Source organism: Microcebus murinus, chromosome 7 (genome assembly GCF_040939455.1).
Source record: "Microcebus murinus isolate Inina chromosome 7, M.murinus_Inina_mat1.0, whole genome shotgun sequence".
In the NCBI taxonomy this organism is placed as follows: domain Eukaryota; kingdom Metazoa; phylum Chordata; class Mammalia; order Primates; family Cheirogaleidae; genus Microcebus; species Microcebus murinus.
In genome coordinates, this window is record NC_134110.1 from 77,336,443 (window position 1) to 77,359,178 (window position 22,736).

Here is a 22,736-nt window from a genome sequence, read left to right on the forward strand (position 1 = left end):
AAACATTTGATATTATTTGTTTTCTGAATCATAGCCATTCTTGTAGGTATATAGTGATAATTCATTGTACTTTTAATTTGCATTTCCCTAATGATTTTTTATATTGATCATCTTTTCATGTGTTTTTAGCCATTCACATGTTTTCTTCAATGAAATGTTTATTCAAGTCTCACCCATTTTTATAACTGGGCTGTTTGTCTTTTGAGTTATAAGAGTTCTTTATTTTGGATACAAATCCTTTATCAGATACATGATTTGCAGATATTTGCCCCCAACCTATATGTGTCTCTCAATCTTCTTAATGGTACTTTTTGAAATACAACAGTTTTTAATTTTAATGAAGTTCATTTTATTACTTTTTTATGGATTATACTTTTTGTGTTGTATTATAAGAACTCTTTTCCTAACCCAAGGTCACAAAGATTTTCTCATACATTTTTTCCTATGAATTTTATGGTTTTAGCTCTTACATTTAGGTTTATGATCCATATTATGTTAACTTTATTATGTGTGAAGTAAGGATCTCCCATAGATGTCTCAGTTTTTCTCAATTCCCTAATGTTGTTGGCCCCTTTGTCAAAAATTAAATGGCCATAAAAGTAAGGGTTTATTTCTGGACTCTTGATTCTAATCCATTGATCTATTTGTCTGTCCTTATGCCAGTACGATAGTGTCTTACTCACTGCAGCTTTATTATGGCTACTGTTTGCTTAGCATATCTTTTTCTATCCTTTAACTTTCAATCTGTTTGTGTTTTTCAACCTAAGGTCTGTCTCTTGTACATAACATGTAATGGGGTCTTGGTCTTTTATTCATTCTGACATCCATCTTTTACATATGCCATTTTGCAATTTGTTCTCTATTTGTCTCATTTGTTTCTGTCCTCTTCCTATTTGACAGCCTATTATTAGGTGAAACAAATATAGTATTCCATTTTGATTCATCTGTAGTATTTTTTTACTTCTTAGTTATTTTTTAGTGGTTGCTCTGGGTACTACATTGTGCATGTTTATAACCTACTTCAGAATAACAGTACTTAATTCCAGTGATATTAAGTTATTAAATATGAAATGTCCAATTTCCTTAAGTACTAAGTTTCATAGTTGATATCTCTGACTTTTCACTTTGACACTTCTTGTTTTGTTTTTATTGTGAAGGTACATCCTCATTCTTTCAAATACACGTTTTGGCTTGTGATTATCTTTCAAATTATTTTTAATGCAATTTCTGTGAAACCATGGATAAGTGAAAAATTCATTTTATTTTCAAATATGAGTTTTGTTGTGGAACCAATACAGTGCAGACAGCTCAAAATATCAAAGAAGTGTTTGGGAAGGATGTGGCTGATGAACATACAGTATGTTGATGGTTTGGGAAGTTCTGTTATGGTGATTTTAATCTTGAAAACGAGCCATGTGGGTGACCTGAGACCAAGGTGGATAATGATTAGTTGAAAGCTGTAGTGGAAGCGAATCCATCTCAACATATCCGTGTGAGCAGTAAGGATTGCGGTTACTATTCCAACAATATTAGAGCATTTGAAGCAAATCAGCGAGGTAAAGAAGGTAAATAGATGGGCTCCGCGTGAATTAAACAAGTGTCAGCAGAGAAATCATCTCAAAGCTTGCCGTTTTTTGCTGTCATGACAAAAGTCAAACCATTTCTACACCATATTGTTACATGTGATCAAAAATGGATTCTTTTTGACAATCGCAAGCATTCGGCACAATGGTTAAAGATTAACTGCCAAAACACAGTCCAAAACTGAATATTCATCAGGAAAAGCTAATGATGTCTGGTAGTCCAGTGCTGGTATTGTCCACTACAGCTTCATGAAACCTAGTCAATTGATTACAGCGCAGATCTACTGCAACCAGGGGATGAAATGATGAGGATGCTTGCAGTTAAGCTGCCAATATTGGTCACTAGAAACAGGCCAATCCTCTTGCAAGACAAGGCTCAAGACATGTCGCACAAACAATGCTGCTGGAACTACGAGAGGCTGGACTTGGATACTCTGTCATCCACTGTATTCACCAGACATTGCACCAATCGTGTACCACTTCTTCCAGGCTTTGGACCACTTCTTGCAAGGAAAAATACTCAGTTCTCAAAGTGGAAAATACCTTTCGCAATTTCATCGCCACTCACTCCCCAGGGTTCTTTGTTGCTGGCATAAACAGCTACCGAGCTACTGTTAAGATGGCAAGATGTTAAAACTGTGTTGATAGTGTAGGTACATACTGATTAATTGTCCTGCTTCTTTGAGAGATAATAAACTAAACTTTTGATTGAAATTGGACACTTCATATTTAATTACCTAAAATATAAACTTATATCCAATATATCTCCTATTCCTCCTCTGTTTCTTTATGTTGCTGTTGTTATATATTATATATGTTATAAACCCAACAATACACTATAATAAATTATTTATATAATCTTTTATCTTTTAAAGAAGTTAAGAAATGAGAAAAAACTATTTCATAGACCCTTTTATTTATCCACGTATTTACTATTTCTGGCCATCTTCATTTCTTCCTGTGGATTGGTATTATCCTCTGGTATCACTTCCTTTCAGCCTCAAATTCTTCCTTTAGTCTTTCTAGTAAGGCAGGTAACAAATTCTCATAGCCTTTGTTTATCTGTAAATGTTCATTATTGAAAAACAGTTTTGCTAACAGGTTTTTTGCTTCCGGTACTTTGAATGTGTCATTCCACTGCCTTTTGGCCTCTCTTGTTCTGGTCAAAAATCAACCGTTAGTCATATTGTTGTTTCTGTGTGCATGAGAAGCCATTTTGCTCTTGCTGCTTTCAAGATCTTCTGGCTTTGACTTTTATCAGTTTGATTATGATGTATTGAGATGTGGCTCTCTGTGTTTTTCATGCTTTTGCTTCATTGAGCTTCTTGGACTTGGTAGATTAATGTTCTATATCAAACTTGGAAATTTTTAGCCATTATTTCTTCACATATTTTTTCAGTCCTTTTCTCTCTCTCTTCTCCTTCTAGGACTCCCACTACTTGTATATTTGTACATTTGTACATGATGTACCAGATGTCTCTGAAGTGCTGTTTATTTTTCTTCAGTTATTTTTTTTCTTCTTCAGACTAGATAACTTCTGTTGAGCTTCAAATTCATAGATTCATTTTTCTGTCATGTCTAATTTGCTGTTGAGCCCCTCTTGTTCATTTTTCATTCTAGTTATTGTGCTTTTCAACTCCAAAATTCCCATTTGCAAAGCTGTATGTTTTCATGGCTTGCTCTACTCTGATTGAACTATGATAAAATAAGAAATATGTCCTACATGTAGACTTTGCCATCTTTCTCTATGCAGACTAAAGTGAACTATCTGCATATGAAACTAAATTATTCAAGATTGTCATTTTACCTGTTTCATATAAACATTGTTCTTGTAAGTGAATCTGATATGTATAGTACTATATGCACAACTATATTACTATTATGAACTATTGCTAGCAATCTTAAAAATTCAGCTTTATTCAGAAATATGTATTTTTTCCTAATTTGGACATAGATGTTTTAGAATATTAGTGAGAATAACAGACTCCTCTTTCAAAAAAGTTTCATCATTAGAATGATCTAGAACAAAGATCAAAAATCAGACTGAAATTCATTTGAGGATTTAAAAAAATAAAAATAGCTTATATGTACAGTGTCAAAATAGGGCCTGCTCTCTCTGAATGCATTAAAATTCTATTAGAAATTAAAAGCTGGCCTAAAAAAATATGTCTTTGGCCTCCATTCAGCCTTCTGAGATTCATTTAGCCTTTTGGCCACCATTTTCTCACTTTGATCTAGAATTTGTTTTTGGAAAGTTAGAATTTTGTTTTAAGTGGACATGGGCTAAAGAAGCTAATCACTTATCACTCCTTTTCCAGCTCAATGATTCCATGATTTATATTCCTTTAAAATATAGTATTCTTTCTTCCTGCAAGACAGCTGTTAGTTCACAGTTAATGTTTACATTTGCCTTTTTATAAAATATATATATATATATATTTAATATCTCTTAGTTGAAAATGTATATGAGTTAGTGTGTGTCAGGTATTATAACTGGGTAGGGGAGAGGGGAAGTTGATTTGTATCAGGGTTTCTTAACATCCACACTATTGGAATTGGGGGCTAAATAATTCTGCTTTGGTGGCGAGGGGTAATTGAGGCACTGACCTATGTATTGTAGATGTTTAGCAGCATCTCAGGCCTTTGCCTACTAGACGGTAGTAGCACCCCCTAGTCATGACAATCAAAAATGTCTCCAGACATTGTCACATATCCTCTAAGTTTAAAATCACCATTGGTTTGGAACCACTGATTTAAATAAATCACCAAAATAGTATTAAGTTTACACTCTCAACAAAATAGTAATAATATGGAATGTATCTCTTGAATTTTTCTCTAAAGTAAATGTATTTTCCTGCAACTGTACTTGAAAATAAATGTTTCTTTGGATAATAAATTTAAAGAAATTTTGTGCTAGCTCTTCTCTTTCAAAATAAGGTCTACAGTGACCTTACAAGATATATATCTCTTTCGTCTGCAGACTTACTTAAGCAGCCTCTCACTTTAAGAAAAATTCTAAAATAACTTATTAATCTCCATCCCTTAGAATATAAAATTAAACTTATTCAAATGATAATGAAACCTCAGTCCTGTAAATCTTTAACCTACTTCTCCCTGCCCCCCTCCATTGAATCATTTCTATCCCCTCATATACCTGTACTAAAAGATGGAATAAAGGTTAAGGGTATAAATTTAGTCTACCTTCATTTTGAGAAATTCAGATCTATTCCTTGTATAGAGAGAAAATAATTGTAAAAATGAGGTCTTACTGTACTAGCATTAATGAATAGTTTATAATTAGAAATGAATTATTTATTCATGTTTTTTTAAAAACATGAATTATGAGTATAAATAATTAAAGCTAAAATTCTTAAACCATCCATTCTCCACTTAAATTTTGATCTTCAGTTATTCTACAAGTTAAGAACTTAATTTTCTTACTTCTAAATTTGAGAAACCCAGAAAAGCAGGTGAAGAATGCAATGTGAGTTGTAATAAATCCTGAAACTGTTTTTTTAGGATCATTTGCTAGCAGATTTTCCAGTACTGATGGAACAATTTGTTCTCTAGCATATCACAGAAGAAAATTTTATATATCACAAGTTCTCCTTTAATTAACATTATAATTAATTGCATAATACTGTTTTGTTTTTTATTTTTTGTTTTCTAGGAATACAAGCCATTTTTATGATCTTATTAGCAGGGCTAAATAGTTCCATCAACATCTTCTTCCAATGACTATTCTATTAATAAAGACATAGTCTTCACTCCTATATACATCTTTCCTAAGATATTCCCTTACTGGGATGGATTTTAATCTTGGAAGAAACCCAAGGATTTACATAAGGTATATTCCTAGGAGTGGAATTGTTTGTTTGTTGAATATTTTCCTTTTCAACTTTATTACATATGCTTAAATTACTCCCCAAATTGGTTTTACCAGTTTATACTTTTACCAACAGTATATTTTCCTATTGCTCCATGTCATCAGTAACAGTATTGTCAACCTTTTAATTTTTGTCAGCCTGATGGGTATAAAATAACATCTGTTATTTTAGCCTAATTTTCATGATTGCCAGCCAACTCAGATATCTTTTGTATGTTTAGTAGCTGTTCAGGGCTTCTCTTCTGTAAATTTCCTGTTTATATCCTTTCTTATTTTCTATGGCGTTTGTTCTTTCCCGCACCCCAGGACATGAAGATATTCTAATATCATTCTAAATAGGTTTAAACTTTTGCTTTTAACACGTAAGTCCTTGAATTGCCTTAACTTTTTCTGTATGGATGACCAGTTATCCCAACATCATTTATTGAGAAGTTCATCTTTCCCTCACTAATTAAGAATTCTTCTATCCTAAATCATTCAGTATGAATGGGACTGTTTGTGGTCACAATTCTTTTTCAGTAGTCTCTTCCTTTATCCCCCTGCTAGTACTATACTGTGTTAGTTACTATAGCTTTATAAATAATCTTGATATCTGGCAGAGCAAGGGTTCCCTTCCTTATTATTCTTTCAAGGTGGCTATTCACTATTTTGTATGAATTTTAAAATCAACTTGGGAGTTCCATGAAAAAATCCTATTGCCCTTTTATTTGGAATTATGACATATTTATGGATTACTTTTGAATAGCATTGTCTTTATAATATTGAATCTTCCTATCAATAATCTTTGCTTACAAAGTTTTTTTTTCAAGTTTTTAAAATAAAAGTTTAGATTTTTTTTTCTTAAACTTCTAAGGAAAGCCATAGAATTTATTCTTATTTTATTGATGTCATAATTGATATCTTATTACATTCTAAATTATTACCTATGTATTATTGATTTGTGTATATTTATTTTGTATGTCATGTCCTTGCTGAAATCTCTCATTAGGTTGTAGATCCTTTTAGATTTTCTATATAGGTAATCATATCTTCTGCAATATTAACAGTTCTGTTTTTTTCCTTTCTAATGCTTAATATCTTTCATTTCATTTTCCTGTATTATTATACTTGCTATGATCTTTGGAGTTAAATTAAAGTCATTATAGTAGAGATCACTTTTCTCTCTTCTTTAAAGGAAATGATCTTATATTTCACCACTGGATATGGTGTTTTCTGTAGGCTGGTGATAGCTGAGGGTTATGTTTATTTACTTATTGTCTTTGTTTTTAGATTAAGGAAGTTCTATTCCTATTTTGCTATGGGTTTATAGGGTGTTTGTATGTTATTAATGCTTTTACTTGCTTCTAGAAAGGTCATATGGGGTTGTTTTCTTTAATCTGTTAGTGTGTAATCTGTAAATTACATTCATAGATTTTCAAATGGTAAAACATTCATTTGTGGGGATAATGCATACATTCAGTTATTTTTCTTTTAATTGCTGGATTTGGAATAAAATGATTTTATTTAAATTTTTGCATCTATAATTTTCCTTTTGTTACTGCCCTTGTTGGATCTGGCATCAAGATCATATCAGTTTTATAAGTTGAGGAATAGTCTATCTTTTTCTATTCTCCAGAACCATGTGAGTAAGATTGGTATTGATTGTTCCTTGAATGTTTATTAGATCTCCCCCGATTTGATATTTTCTTTGTTTGTTAGTTTTACAAGTGGATTTTTCATAACTGACTCCATTTCTTCAATGACTTTGGTTTATTCAGATTATTTGTTTTGGGGGGAATCAGTTTTGATAATTTGTATTTTTCTAGAAATTGACCACTTTGCATAGGTTTTAAAATATGTTGATAAAAGACTATTCTTAGTAGTCTCGCATGATTTTTTAAAAATCTCTTAATATATTTTTAGTGATCTACTTTCAATCTCACTATTGTTTCTACTCTTTTTTCTTGGATTTGGTATATTTTAATAGTCTTTTCAAATAAGCATTTTTTCCTTTTTTGATTCTCTTGATGAAGTTCTTCTCCTATCTTTAATTTCTTATGCTTGGTTGTAGTCTGTTCTTTTTTTGACTTATTGAGTTGCATGCATTTTCTTTTGTTTCTAGTTCATTTCTTTTGAACTGCACTCAAATTGACTTTCATAGGTTTTAATAAATAATATTTTCATTGTTCATACTTTGTAATATTCTTTATAATATCTTCTTTGCTGCATAAATTTAGAATGGTCTTACATGTTAAGCATTTTTTCTGATTTTTTATCTGTTTGTATTTTTTTCAGATTATGTTTTCTGTAACACTGATTCTTTTTTGTTGTTCTTGGTTTGTTTTTGAGACGGGATCCGAGGCTAGAGTGCAGTGGCATCATAATAACTCACAGCAACCTCAAACTCCTTGGCTCAAGGGATCCTCCTGCCTCAGCCTCCCAAGTAGCTGGGACTACTAAGCATGCCACCACACCCAGCTAATATTTCTATTTTCTTTTTTGTAGAGACAAGGTCTCACTCTTGCTCAAGCTGATCTCAAACTCCTGGCCTCCAGTAATCCTGCCATCTCCTCAGCCTCCCAAAGTGCTAAGATTACAGGCATGAGCTTTTCATTGCACCTGGCCACTGTTGATTATTATCATTGAGACAGTGCTTTGCAGTCTTTACAATCTGTATATATATGTGATACATTTTCTAAATTTTCCATGTATGCTTAAAAAGAATGCGTATTTCCAAATTATTATACTCACAGTTCAATATATGTTCATCACATCAAGCTCATTAATTTTATTGTTAAAATGTTTTAAATCTGGCCGGGCGCTGTGGCTCACGCCTGTAATCCTAGCTCTTGGGAGGCCGAGGCGGGCGGATTGCTCAAGGTCAGGAGTTCGAAACCAGCCTGAGCAAGAGCGAGACCCCGTCTCTACTATAAATAGAAAGAAATTAATTGGCCAACTGATATATATATAAAAAATTAGCCGGGCATGGTGGCCCATGCCTGTAGTCCCAGCTACCCGGGAGGCTGAGGCAGAAGGATCACTGGAGCCCAGGAGTTTGAGGTTGCTGTGAGCTAGGCTGACGCCACGGCACTCACTCTAGCCTGGGCAACAAAGCGAGACTCTGTCTCAAAAAAAAAAAAAATGTTTTAAATCTTAACTGATTTTTTTTCTGTTTAATCCATTAATTACCAAGAGTATTACTGCATTTACCCATTATGGTATGGATTTGTTAAATTCCCCTTGTAATTATGTATTAATAGTTGAAATATTCCTGGTGAATTATTCCTTTTATTGTTATATAGTGACTCTTTGTGAGTTATAGTGTTTTTCACCTTGAAATGTATTCTGCAAAGTATTAATAAAAACTATAACTTTTGGTGAGGGAAGAAGAGCAAACATTTGCCCATTCTCTGATAAGTATGTTTCTAATCTGTCTTTGCTACCTGGTGAGTTTATTCCTATGTGTATAGTAACTACCAATATATTTATATTTATTTCTACCATTTTATTTTGTGCTTTTTATTTACCTTGCTTTTTTAATGATGCTTTTGTCCTTCCTCTTTTTTCCCTTTCATGTTATTTAATCAGTTTTCTTTCTTCTCTTTTTTTCTCTACTCTTAGTTTCTAAGTTCTGTAAGTCACTGTCTTTTATTTGATGGTCATATGTTGTTCTCATCTAATATTTTAGAATCAGGTTGTTTACAGCTCTCTCTAAAGTCAGCTGTTGTGATGTTTCACATAGTCAATGCTTCTTTTGATTTACCTGAGTGTTTACCACCTTCATTCCTTGCCATTCCTTCTTTCATCTTGCTCTTTCCTTTGGGGTTCAGTTAACTTCTTTATAAAAGTACTAGTTTACTAGTTCTTTCCATGAATGTGCTGGTAATGTTTAGGTCTTTGATGTTTGAATTTCTTTTAATCTTCCTCTCATTCTTGAAGTGTGATTTAACTGAGTGTAGAATTCTATCTTGATGGTTATTTTTCTCAGTGTTTTGAAGTATTTACCACTGCCTTTGACATATACTGTTGTGTGGCATCTGTTCTCAGCGCATTGCTGTCCCTTTATAGTAAACTGTTTTTTCTTCCTGGTATGTTAAGAGGTTTTCTATTTAAGGCCAGGTGCAGTGGCTCACGCCTATAATCCTAGCACTCTGGGAGACTGAGATGGATAGTTGCTTGAGGCCAGGAGTTCAAGACCAGCCTGAGCAAGAGTGAGACTCTGTCTCTACAAAAAAATGGAAAAATTATCCCCGTGTGGTAGTGTGCACCTGTAGTCCCAGCGGGGAGGCAGAGGCAGGAGAATCACTTGAGCCCAGGAGTTTTGAGATTGCTGTGAGCTATGATCATGCCACTGCCTGCGACTGCCACAGAGCAAGACCCTGTCTCAAATAAATAAGTAGATTTTCTATTTGATTTTGATATTTGCAGTTTTACTATCTTGTTATCTAGATATGTATTTATTTTTATTTGTCTTTCTTAGAATGCATTATTTTTCCTAAAATTCACAAGGCATTGGCCCATGGTTTTAGATTCTTCAGGGAGACTTTACCTCACCCACCTAGGGACCAGATTTGAGGCAATCTTTCTTGAAGTATTTCTATGTTGATGAGTGACTTTTATTAATGGTTTAGCTCTTTCAGGCCTTTGCTTTATTATTGAGTATCTCATTTTTTGTTACTAACCCAAAATGTGCCTGACTCCTGGTATTCCAACCCAAGAGTCAAAGTTACCAAAATCCAGCTTTTGTTCCTTCTCCCTGCAGCTATAATTTCAGTGCACATGCTTGTGGCACTTGTTTTAATTTCTCTTTACTTTTGATCCCCAATATATACCTTTGTTCTTGTCCATTTAGCTATTTTAAAAGTTGGGATTTTAACTAGGTATTTTATAGCTGGAGGCTTTAGTTTATCTGTTCTACCATAGTGTTATTAATGGAATTTATTCATTATTGATTTTATTTTGTTTTTCTCTATGATCTTAGATCCTATTTATATGATAGTTGAAGAGTGTTCATTTTTTTCATAATGATGTGAATATGTCTAGATTTTTAAATGTAATGATGTTTATAATGTCATTATATGTGGTTAGTTGACAAAGCAAGCCTCAGAAGGATAATGTGTTATATATTCCTGTCTATATTAAGATAAATATGTGAGAAACTGAGAGTAGTTTGGTTGGAACTTGGTGTGTGTAAAGTACCAGAGGAAGGCAAAGGTAATGGAGCAAGCTGTGAAGTTGGGGTGAAAGGCATGTAGCATATCATAAGGTACCTTGTTTGCCAAGGTAAGCTAGTCATCCTTGTCCCTTAGCAGCATTGAATCATAGGTAACATGATCAGATTTATTTTTAAAAAAACAGTTAGAATTGGAAGAGTACCAATAGGTAAGCCAATTGATTTACTGATGTTGTAGTTTAGTTAAGAACTAACAGGAGTAGAAATAGGGATAGAAAGTAACTGACAAAAACACAAGAAATGCTGATGAAGTATGAGAAAGTAGAAAACACTGGATTGCCCTTGAACCATAGAAAATAGGGAAATTGAATGATCTAACATGCCAATCTGGTAGCTCGATGATTAGGTATAAGAGCAGATGTTCTCTTGGGAACCTTTTTATTTGACATGCTATTGATGCATCCAGTTGAAGAGGAGCAATAGGCATTTGAATAATGCCTATGTAATCAGGAAAGGTCTGGGTTAGAGATTAACAAAAACAATTCGAAATCGATAACATAATTGTGGCCAAATTTGGGTGATAAATTTTTTTATGGAGTTCATTTTGAAAGGAAGGCGATGAATTATTAACTAGAGAGACTTGTGAGCAAGAGAATGGTAGAGGTAATCTTTTTTTTATAGAGAGATTTTTATGATTTTCCTAATAAAACTTCAAGCAAGTTTATTCAGTATAGGGGCCAGAAGCAGACAGAAAAGTTGAAAATTTGAGAGAGAGAATATAAGTGGTAGAGCAAGTCTCCAAAGAAGTTAATTGGGTTTCAACTTGAAGAGCCACATGTTCTTGAAGACAAGAATAGAATGCAAATATAGTTAGGATTCTGAGAGTCAGTTATTTTTTTTTTTCTTTTGTGTGGGATTCAAGATCATCTGGGCTTGAGAGAGGCAATAGTAACATAGTGTAGAGTATTTGGATGATGGGCAGGTAAGGGTTTAAAACAGTCACACAGGATACACAGAGTGGTAGATAACTATCATTAGATGAAAACTAAGAACAATTAAAAAAAAATTACCAGCAATACTGAAAGCTTTATCAAGGGTGACCAAAATAGTTTCATGGCATCATTCCTTGTTTGATTTCATTGATTTGTTCTAATCTTTATTTCAGCTATGTTTAGCATCTTGGGTATAAAGTATACAGAATGTGAATATGGTGAAAGGAGAGGCAAGGGCCAAGCAATGTCGAAAGTGCTGTCAAGGAAGTTGCTATTACAGTAGTGTGTCTGCTGAGATAATACAAATGGAATCAATAGCCACAGTATTTTTTTTAAGTGTAATCATGTAGAACTAGGCAAAAATAGATTGAGGAGAATAGAAACTAAAGCAGTAAATACTAGTTATTTTTGTCCCAATTCTACACTACAGGGATATCACATACTTACTTCAGGGACACTAGCTTATTACTGTAATAATTCTTAAGAAAAAGGACTTGCTTGTAGTTGTAAGTCCCCCTGGTGGATGAGGACTAAGAAAGCCAAGATAGCAGGGCCTAAAAAGATGAGGGTAGAGAGCAAATCATTTGGGGTTGTAAACATATTATTTTGATTATCTATGTTCTTTGACTCTTCAGTAATGTTCTTAAAAAAGATACTGCATAGGTAATTAATGTTATTCTTTTTCTGCACATGTTTGGTTTTGTTTCCTTAAGGCTTTCTGTGAAACTTTAGAAGAGACTAACTACCGTTTACAAAAAGAACTACTTGAAAAACAAAAAGAGGTAGAATCACTAAAGAAAGAGCTCAATGAGAAGCAACTTCATATAGACACTTTAGAGAACAGAATCAGGTGTGTATTGTGATACTTGTATTTTTAGTCTGACTAATTAAACTTTAATACTCCAGGTTAATTGCTCTTTATATTTTAATATGATATAGGAAATTTCTGATTCTGAAAGTTATAGACTCTTAGCATACTTCCTTGCAGATTGGGAAAATTGTGTTTTGATTATTTATTTAGGAAACTGGACATTTGAAGGATGGGAAACATCAGGAAAATAAGCCTCTAGCTGCTCAACAAGAAAAACATTATTCATTTTAATCATTGTTAAATTATTACTAAATAAATAACTACTATTAAATAGAATATCATTATCTTATTTAAATAATATCTTAGTTTATAGGCTTTTATGCCACCTTTTCACATAAAAGCTCTAGTTTGCTTTCTCACCAGCACATACTGAATTGATGCTTAAAAAAATCATTTTAAATTAATCAATCATAGCTACTAATTTCTCTGTTAACTCCCAGAATGAGCTATTTATTAGCCATGTGACTACATTAAGATTTAACAATGAAGACTACTAAAGCAACATGCATTCACAACAATAAACATAGACTTGTTTTATTCATAGAAAATAACTTGTTACTGTAACATACTTTTAGAACGCTATCTTTAGAACCTGAAGAATCGCCATATATGTCAGGAACAGAAGAAGATGGACAGATCCTAAAGGTGGAATCCTCTGCACTTGAAGTTGATCAAGATGTCTTGGATGAAGAATCTAGGTATACATTATTTAGTTTATTGTAGCCTGATCCTTTTAACAACTGGGAGACAATGGTCCTAATACTCTATAGGGATTTTTTTTTTATGAACTGTGTTATTGTATCATGAATCTGCTGAGCAAACAGAGAAGGACTGTAGATAATTCTGGGCTCTCCCTAAAAATGTGTCTTTGACATTAGGCCATAAGTTTTCTCATTACTTACTTTGAAACTATTAACTGGGCTCTGACTCAGTTGATGCATTAATTTTGTAAACCTTCACAAATTACTCTCCCTCAGTATCACCCTTTTTCCATTCAAAAAGTACAATACTATAATAGCAACTACTCTGCCTTGCCTAAGAGGAATAATGAAAAGGTAATGTATTTGAAAGCACATAGAATTTTTATTGCATACAAATCCAGTGTAATTGCTAATAGTTTCATGGTAATGGTTAAGCTATAATTATGAGAACAAATTTTATGTTGGTAAAGGTAATTACGAACTAGATTTTTGATGGTAAATGGAGTTTAGAGAGCTGAAAGAGTTAAAAAAAATAAAAAACCTATCTCCAAAGGTGTTGCCTGGCAATGATAACTTATAAATATTATATTTCTGATTAAACATTTAAATATTTATTTACATTAAGTATTTTTAAGTATGTAAATATTTTTCCCATAAAGTAATAGATTTTTAAAGGTAAAAGTGAAGTGAAATAGCATGCATCCAATCCCTTCATTTACATGTTTCTCTTTTTTTGCAGAGCTGATAATAAACCATGCTTAAGTTTTAGCGAATCAGAAAATGTTATATCAGAGATAGAAGTAGCAGAAGTGGCATATGATGCTGAAGAAGACTAATAAAATATATCATAAGCAGTTCCCTCCATTTTTATGTTTCAGCAAATTTAGAAAAGAGTGGCAAATACTGTTTAAAAAGAACTGTAAAATATTTACAGAAGAGAGCGAGAATGCACATATATAAAGTTTACATAAAATCTTTTTAAGTTATTGGGATGAGAAATATATTCAACTGCTGCTTTTAACTGTATTTTTCCAACCTTGTATTTAATACTCTAAAAAACAAAATCTCATTAGAATTTTGTTATCAAAGTCCATGTTTAAATACTGTGCATAAATTATTATGATGTTTTGCCTATATATTACTCAAAACTAGTGTGTGTATGTTTTAAATCACCAGTTATATTAATTAAATGGAAATTAATTGCATGTTACTACCTAGGTGATATATACTTCTTTGTATCTCTGACATGTTATATTTTCATTAATGATTGAAGTCAGTGAACATCGTAGTAAGGATAAAAATGAGTTTTAAATGTTGATGTTTACCATCTTTAAATAAAAATTGCTTATTTGAAATGTTAATGCTATTTTAAAAAGAAGATGACTTTCTAATACCAAAGGAAAAGTATTTGAAAGAGTGGTAATCATATAGCTAAAATGATAAAATGGCCTTGATTTTAAAAGCTGATTCGTTAATATCAGGATACTATAAGTGTCCCAGATTATTAACATTTTGTATGTGTTTATTTTCTACATAATCTTTATCTTAAATCTATAGATTCGGTGAGTTTGCCTCTTTCAGAACACTACCTCTTGTTGCTAATCAAGGCATATTCTTTTGAAAATATAGTTTCTAAGTAGATAGGGAGTTATATGAAAAAGAAAACAAAGTAAAAAGCCATATATACTGCAAAGTTTCTAACTAGCTTGACTCCTGGCATTGCATTTTTATTTCTATATATGTGAAGATGTTGTTATACTGTACTACAGCTGATTTTCTTTTTAGTATGTTTAGCCAAGTGATGCACTTTATGATAATTAAACTCTTTTGTGCCAAGTTTAATTGGTGAATTTCTTTAGTAAGTAGAGTTAAGAGAAAGAATTATGTAGTGCCTTTACTACTTCACTTTTTACAAAAATCTCCTAGGGTCTAGGAGATAAAAAATGTTTATGTTTATTTCAGCTTTGTGTACAATTATTGGAAGTGCCTTGTTTCATTTTTATAGTGTGAAGTTACTCATTTATTTTTTATTTCTACTGTTTTGCATATTGCTGTTAACATGCATTGTAATCATGCCATCAGTGTGCAATCCTAGTTGGTATATTGAACTGTATATGCTTTCTAAAAACTGAGGGAAATTTATTGGGGAAATAGAATAACAATCTCCATTTTTTTCTCTACTATTAATGTTTAGAAGTTTATCAGTATGTTGATGTACATATTAAGATATGGCTGTTTGAAATCCTACTGACACAGATAAACACATCCAATGGCTGTTACACTTTAATCTAAAAAGGAGACTACTTTTTACCAAAGTATAAAAATTTTAAAAGTCTTTGTCAAAATGCACAAGTATGCTGTGACTCAGAACATTTTTCTACAGTGTATTATAAATGTGTTTACTATAAATAGAGAAAGAAATAAATATAATAAACTAGTCTACTTATTTTAAAATTATCATTCTAGGCTTTTAAAAAGGCTTGAACAGATCATTTAATCAGTACCATTTTGAGTCTAATCAAACAAGATGATCTTTGCCAAATTCTAGATATTAATTGTGCTGCCTATTTTAAAGTGAACCATACACTTTTATAATTTGGCTTTTCAGAAGATTGTATTTAAAATTCTAAATGGGTAAAGAAAAAATTTTGTTAATTAGGTAACCACTATTTACATTTAGAATTTACTTTTTTTTTTACTTTTTTAATGCATTTTACTCCCAGTATTATATTCATTTACTAAATTATTTTTTCAATACAACAGTAGCTATTAAATATGATTTCCCCTCTCTACTTTCTATGTTATTCTACCTGTCCCCTACGATATTGTAAATTGAATTATATTTATGTGCTGCATTTCACACATGTGGAATGAGTCAGTAATTTTTTTAAGTTTACACTTTATAATACTGATCATTTTTTAAAGTCTTTGTAAATAGGTATAATACACTTCAAATGTACACTTCAAATATTAATAAAAAATTGAATGTAACTAAAACAAAACATTTTGTGGATAATCTTTTAACTTAACCTTTTAAAAATTAAGTTCACATTTAGATAGTACAACCATAAAACTTAGCATTTTAAAATGTATTTTATCTCTCCATACTGAGATTAGCCATTTAAAACACATTTTTTAGAAAGCCTTCTCAGATAAATTATGTATGTAGCCTAGTTCAACTGTATATGATATTAGAAGGGAAAAGTGGCCATAGGTCTAAAAATATTCTATTTTGAAATAGATTTTATTATTTACAAGGATAGAGGAGCTTTTGGATTATGTTAAAACAATTTGGTATTCCCAACTAGAAGAGTAAGGAATCCAAATGTTATCCTCTAGTTGATCTTCTGAGAGCTACATATTTGATCCACATTTTGGCTCTTCATAGAATTACCTTTACTGCACTGCAATGCACTTTGCTGCTATACTGTTGGCTTCTAATAGCAGAAACAATCATCAAAATGTGTATTTTCAATACATGTGTTTTTATGGCTGATGGCTACTATAATGTACAGTGTACCTTTTATGAGAACCCATAGGAGAAAATTCTCTTAGGTCTCAGTAGTGGTAAAACCTGTGCTTCTCCTAAGTAGTTGATTTGTTTTTGTCTTAAAGACTCTATTACTCTCTTTGTTTCTCCTCTTTGTTTTATCTTTTAGGCAACTCAAAACCAAATTGTAGTTCATCTGTAGCTACTACTTAGAATTGTATGAATTATGCTTTTGTGTGGTAATTTTGGCATTTTTATCTTATCTTTTAACCCTATTTTTTCCCTATTTAAGTTGTTCTATTAGAACATATTTTTTCTGCTAAAGTCTCAGACTTGAATGGCATTTTAGACTACATTTACGTAAGAACTTGTCATAGCCTATGCCTGATCTAACACAATTACCACTATCAGTGAGTGATGCCAGTGATTACAAAAAACTAAATTATTCTCTTTTAAAAATGGCTTGAAGTAAGATTAGTCAATATGGAGTGCAAATTTAGAAATGATAGCTAGTTGTAAGCTATACATATATTTTTGGCAAGAGTACAGTATAAATAAAGTCAAAATATTCTCTATCACAGCCTCAAATTAGAACCTCACAGCCACTGTCTTATCTTTTATGGAAAAATAGATCAGTGTCATCTCCACACAAAACAAACAACAAAAAACAATGCAACTAATGTATCCTCAATAAAGAAAAGTAATGCTTTATTGTAATAGATATGGTGAGAATGAGAATAAATCTTAAATACCCTAATATAATACTTGCAGCCTACCTAATTGTAATCAAAGAGTTATTGATGTTAGTTAAATAGTGGCTAAAGTCCTTGCTGAAGTGTGAAATGTAAAGCCCCACCCCCCAAGTTATTAAGGCTAGAACTCTGGAGAACTCTTTCCCTAGAATTAGCTGATCTACCAGTGCAGGCCTCTAGTTCCTTTGGCTAGCAGACACTGTTGATTGGCTAACCGGAGAAATATTTGCATTCCTATTCTGCTTTGCCACCTCCAGGATAGGAATTAGGAAAATTAAATACTTGTTTTGTTAGCTCCATTTGTAGCTAAGTTTGAGCCTGTGTCAGGATTATGAACAATGAGATAAATGGAAGTCTGCTGGAAGCTTCTGGGAAATATTTTCTCATGAGAAGGCAAGCACATTGCTGGTACAGCCTCTCCCTCCTTCCTCTTGTTTTGATCTCAGATGGATGTTCAGAGGTACTTCTGCAACCACCTGCAAACATGAGGTGTGAGGAGCATGAGGGTAGGGTAAGAGAATCACAAAGACTTAGCCACTTCTTAAGCCACTGTACATTGTGGATTTTGTATTAATTGTACCAAGATAAGAGCTATCTGAAATGTAGATTGTAAGCTTCGGACAAAGATTTTCACAAAAAGACTTCTGTTTGCAATATTATACATTTTGTTAGCAAAGAAAAATTTAAGAAAAAAAAGATTTTTCTTGAAAGCTAAAGGAGAGAAACCATATATTAGACGTTTTAAAAATCCTTTCTGAGATTCCTTTTGGCAAATGAAATATGTATGAAACAAAATCTATTGAGATACATATGTGTATGTATTATTATAGTAATATATATTAGTCTGCTTGTGCTGCTGTAATAAAATGCCACAAACTACTGGGTGGACTAAACAACAGAATTTTATTTCCTCATAGTTATGGAGCCTGGGAAGTCCAAGATCAAGGTTCTGAAATGTAGGTTTCATTCTAAGCCCTCTTAGCTTGTAGGCAGCCCCTATCTATCTCTCTGGCTCTTGAAATGATCCCTTTGTGTGCTTTGAGCTTTGGGGGAGCATTCTGGTGTCTTTTCTCATAAGGAAACTAGTCCTATCAGATCAAGGCCCCACCCTTATGACCTCATTTAACCTTAATTACTTCCTGAGAGGCCCATCTCCAATTACAGCCACACTGGGAGTTAAGGAGTTAAGGCTCCAACTTATGAATTTGGGAGAGGACATAAACATTCAGTCCTTAACAGGACTGAAGTATGGAAGTAGTGTCATTTAATGTTTACAAAGATAGTCCCAGTTCAAAAAATTAGCCTATTCTTTCATTTGTTCACTGAACAAACATTGATATATGGTGCTGGGGTATAAAAATTAAGAAACATGATCCCTTCAAGGAGTTCAGAGTGGTAAGGCTTTTTATACAGGCTGATCTGTATGAAAGAAGGGACATCTATCTGGGAAAATATTTTACATTTTGTTAGCAAAGAAAATGGAGAAAAATTGTTTCTCTTTTAAAAGCTAAAGGGGAGAGAAACATCTGTTAGACATATCAAAGGTGCCTTAACTTCTAAGACTCTTTCCAACAAACCACATATACAACTGTGCATCATTGTTGTTAACACGGCACAGGTATTGACGGTGAATTACCGAGATGTGAGAGCTGGAAAGGAGGGCAAGATCGGCAAAAAGTAGACTCTAGTACTTTTTAGCTGCTTCTTAAAAGCAGAGTAGAAGGGCATACCAAGCAGAAGGATCAGCTCCAGCCTCCCTAAGTAGTATCGTTTCGTATACCATTGGTAAACTTACTTAAATTTGTCAAATACAGCTGCTATACACAAATTTGGGAACAACTAATTCTTAATAATCATACCTTTCTCAGGGGAAACCAGAGTATGCAGGTGTCCTAAAATGGAAGACACCAGTCACGAGCATTCAGGGTGCCGTGAGTGTCAGTAGCATATTTTATAGAGAAGATGGAGAAGTTTGACAGGTCAATTACATATGTCTTCCAGGGTTGGGGGATATGGGAATGATTTTTCGTATACCTTAAATCTATCCAATTCTCTTTATCTCCACTGCCACCACCCTAGTCCAAATCACCAAAATATCTCAAATGAACCATTACCATAGTCTTTTAATTGATCTCTCTGCTTCCACCTTTGCCCCCCCCCCATTATAATCCATTCTCCCATAGGAGCCACAGTTTTTTTTTTTGAAAAACCTAAATCACATCATGTTTTCTGTCTGCCTAAAAATTTTCCAAGACTGCCCATTGCACTTAAAATAACATAAAATTCACACTTGTTTACATGGCCTCCAACCATGGTTTTCCTTCCACCAACTGTACTCTTCTAATGCCAACCCACAGAGCTGCCTTTCTGTTCCCTGAGTCACAAGCTCTCCTGCCTCCCAGCCTTGCCATATTCCCTGTCTATAATGCTATTCCCAGACTCCTCACTGGCTGACTTCTCATCTTGAAGCCTTGGCTAGATTTTTCCTCTTTAGGCAACCTAAAATAGTCCTCAAAACAGTCACCTTAATCTCAAATTTATTACTTACTTTCTTATTAGCTGTTTCATCTGCTCTCCTCCCCAGTCCTTCCCCCAAAAGGCAGGGCTTTGTCTATTTTCCTCTAATCTCTGCCCCTTTCCTCACTTAGAAGAGGATTTAGCACATAATAAGTGCTCAAAAATATTTACTAAATAATTAGGATTAGAAAAGGCCTGAATTAGGGAATTATCAGAGAAAATAGAGGTCATTAACAAAAAATATTTGGAAAGAAAACTTAAGTTTGGGGATTGATACTCTTGGGGTATATTGTGCTACTAACTGACATAGAGATTTACAGAGGGAGGAGGAGTTTGGGGGCGGGGGAAGAGGACAGATTCAGCTGGAGACATGTTACATTTGAAGTACAGTACTATGGGCAATCCAGGTGGAGCTTTCCATCAGGCAGTTGGATAAAATAGTCTAAAACTTAGGGGACAGGCCTGCCTTAGAAAACTGAAGTCAAATTAATTAAGGGGTATTACCCCTCTTGTTCTTCTTATCCCTCATTCACAGTACAGTGGTCTAGAACATATTAGAGACTCATATGTTACCAGTACTAAAATGAAGACCAGAAATGCATAATTCCATATGCACTGTGGTGACAAGTGTCGTGGAAATATGCCTCATGGACCCAGGTGTCTCATCCAGTTAATTTGTTTTTCATTTCATAATTAATTTCTTATAACAGATGGTGTTTTTCTTCCTTCAGAGGAGATACAGTAATAGCACAATATCATAAAGTTTTGTCTTTGTTCTTTGCTTATTTTAATATTTAATAGTTTTTAAAGGCCATATCTGACAAAGCCACAGCTAACATAATACTGAACAGAGAAAAGCTGACAGCTTTTTGTCTAAGATCACGAACAAGACAAGAATGCCTACTCACACCACTCCAATGTAGTATAGGAAGTCCTAGACACAGCAATTAGGCAAGAGAAAGAAAAAAAAGACATCCAAATTGGAAAGGAGGAAGTCAAATTGTCCCTGTTTGTAGGTGACATGATCTTATATATAGATTTAAAAAACCCTAAAGAATCCAAAAAATTGTTGAACTAATAAACAAATTTAGTAGAGTCACAGGATACAAAATCAATACGCAAACATACATAACCTAACATTTATACCCCCATAATATACTGAAATTAAAAAATCAACATGCAAAAATCAGTAGTGTTTCTATACACCAACAACAAACTATCCAAAAAAGAAATCAAGAAAACAATTCTATTCACAATGGCTACAAAAAAATACTTAGGAATAAATTTAACCAAGGAGACGAAAGTACTGTACACTGAAAACTATAAAACATTGATGAAAAATACTAAAGAAGATACAAACAAATGGAAAAATATCCTGTGTCCATGAACTGGAAAAATTAATATTGTTAAAATGTCCATACTACCCAAAGTGATCTACAGAATCAATGCAATCCCTATCAAAATACCAATGACATTTTTCACAGAGATAAAAAAATCCTAACATTTTTGTGGAACCACAAAAGATCCTGAGTAGCAATCTTGAGCAAAAAGAACAAAAGCTGGAGGCATCACACTACCTGACTTCAAAATATACACTCTAAGGCTATAGTAACCAAAACACATAGTACTAGCATTAAAAACAGACACACAGACCGTGGAACAGAATAGAGAGATCAGAAATAATACACCGACAGCCAACTGATTTTCGACAAGGTGCCAAGAGTACACATTGGGACAGTGTCTTCAATGCATGGTGCTGGAAAAATTAAACAGTCATATGCAAAAGAATGTGACTAGACCCCTACCTCTCACTATATACAAAAATCAACTCAAAATGGAATAAAAACTTAAATGTAAAACCAAAACTATGAAACTACTAGAAGAAAGCATTAAGGGAAAATCCTTTGCAATGCTAGATTGGGCATGGATATTTTAAATAAGATCTCAAAAGCACAGACAACAAAAGCAAAAATAGACAACTGGGATTATATCAAACTAAAAAGCTTTTGCACAGCAAATGAAACAATGAACAAAGTGAAGAGCCAACCTAGAGAATGGGAGAAAATATTTGCAAGCTATACATCTGACAAGCAGTCAATATCCAGAATATATAAAGCACTTAGACAACTCAACAATAATAAAACAAATAATTTTAAAATGAGCAAAATACCTTAATAGACACTTCTCAAAAGAAGGCATGTATGCGTATTCCTCAAAAAATTTAAAATAGAACTATATGATCCAGCAATCCCACCACTGAGTCTATGAAACACTGCGGAAGGAAATAGCAGAGGATGTAAACAGATGGAAATCCATACCATGCTCATGGGGCGGCAGACTCAACATCATTAAAATGTCTATACTACCCAAACTGATCTATAGATTCAATGCAATACCTATTAAAATCCCAACATCATTCTTCACAGATATGGAAAAAATAATGTTACGCTTCATTTGGAACTAGAGAAGACTCTGTATATCAAAAACAATTCTAGGCAATAAAAACAAAATGAGAGGTATTAATATGCCAGATATCAAACTATACTACAAAGCTGTAGTAATTAAATCATTTTGGTATTGGGACAAAAATAGGAATATTGACCTGTGGAACAGATCTGAGAATACTGATATAAAACCATCCTCATATAGCCATCTAATCTTTGACAAAGCAGACAAAAACATACACTGGGGAAAAGAATCCCTTTTCAATAAATCATCCTGGAAAAACTTGATAGCCATTTGTGAAAGGCTGAAGCAGGACCCACACTTTTCACCTCTCACAAAAATCAACT

At 33.1% G+C, this 22,736-nt stretch overlaps 1 protein-coding gene across 4 annotated transcripts in view; it reads left to right on the forward strand.

The window, feature by feature from the left end:
* Positions 1 to 15,022, forward strand: part of SNX16 (sorting nexin 16) — a 47,894-nt gene extending 32,872 nt beyond the window's left edge. For 3 of the 4 annotated variants that reach the window (XM_012739999.2, XM_012740001.2, XM_012740000.2), the window contains 3 exons: positions 12,327 to 12,463; positions 13,060 to 13,182; positions 13,925 to 15,022. In XM_012739999.2, coding sequence (XP_012595453.2) covers positions 12,327 to 12,463; positions 13,060 to 13,182; positions 13,925 to 14,021 — 357 coding nt within the window. In that variant the 3' untranslated portion in view covers positions 14,022 to 15,022. Of the gene's footprint in view, positions 1 to 12,326; positions 12,464 to 12,634; positions 12,710 to 13,059; positions 13,183 to 13,924 lie in introns of those variants that run through there. The other variant, XM_012740002.3, reaches the window with a different exon arrangement.
* The last annotated feature ends 7,714 nt before the right edge of the window (positions 15,023 to 22,736 follow it).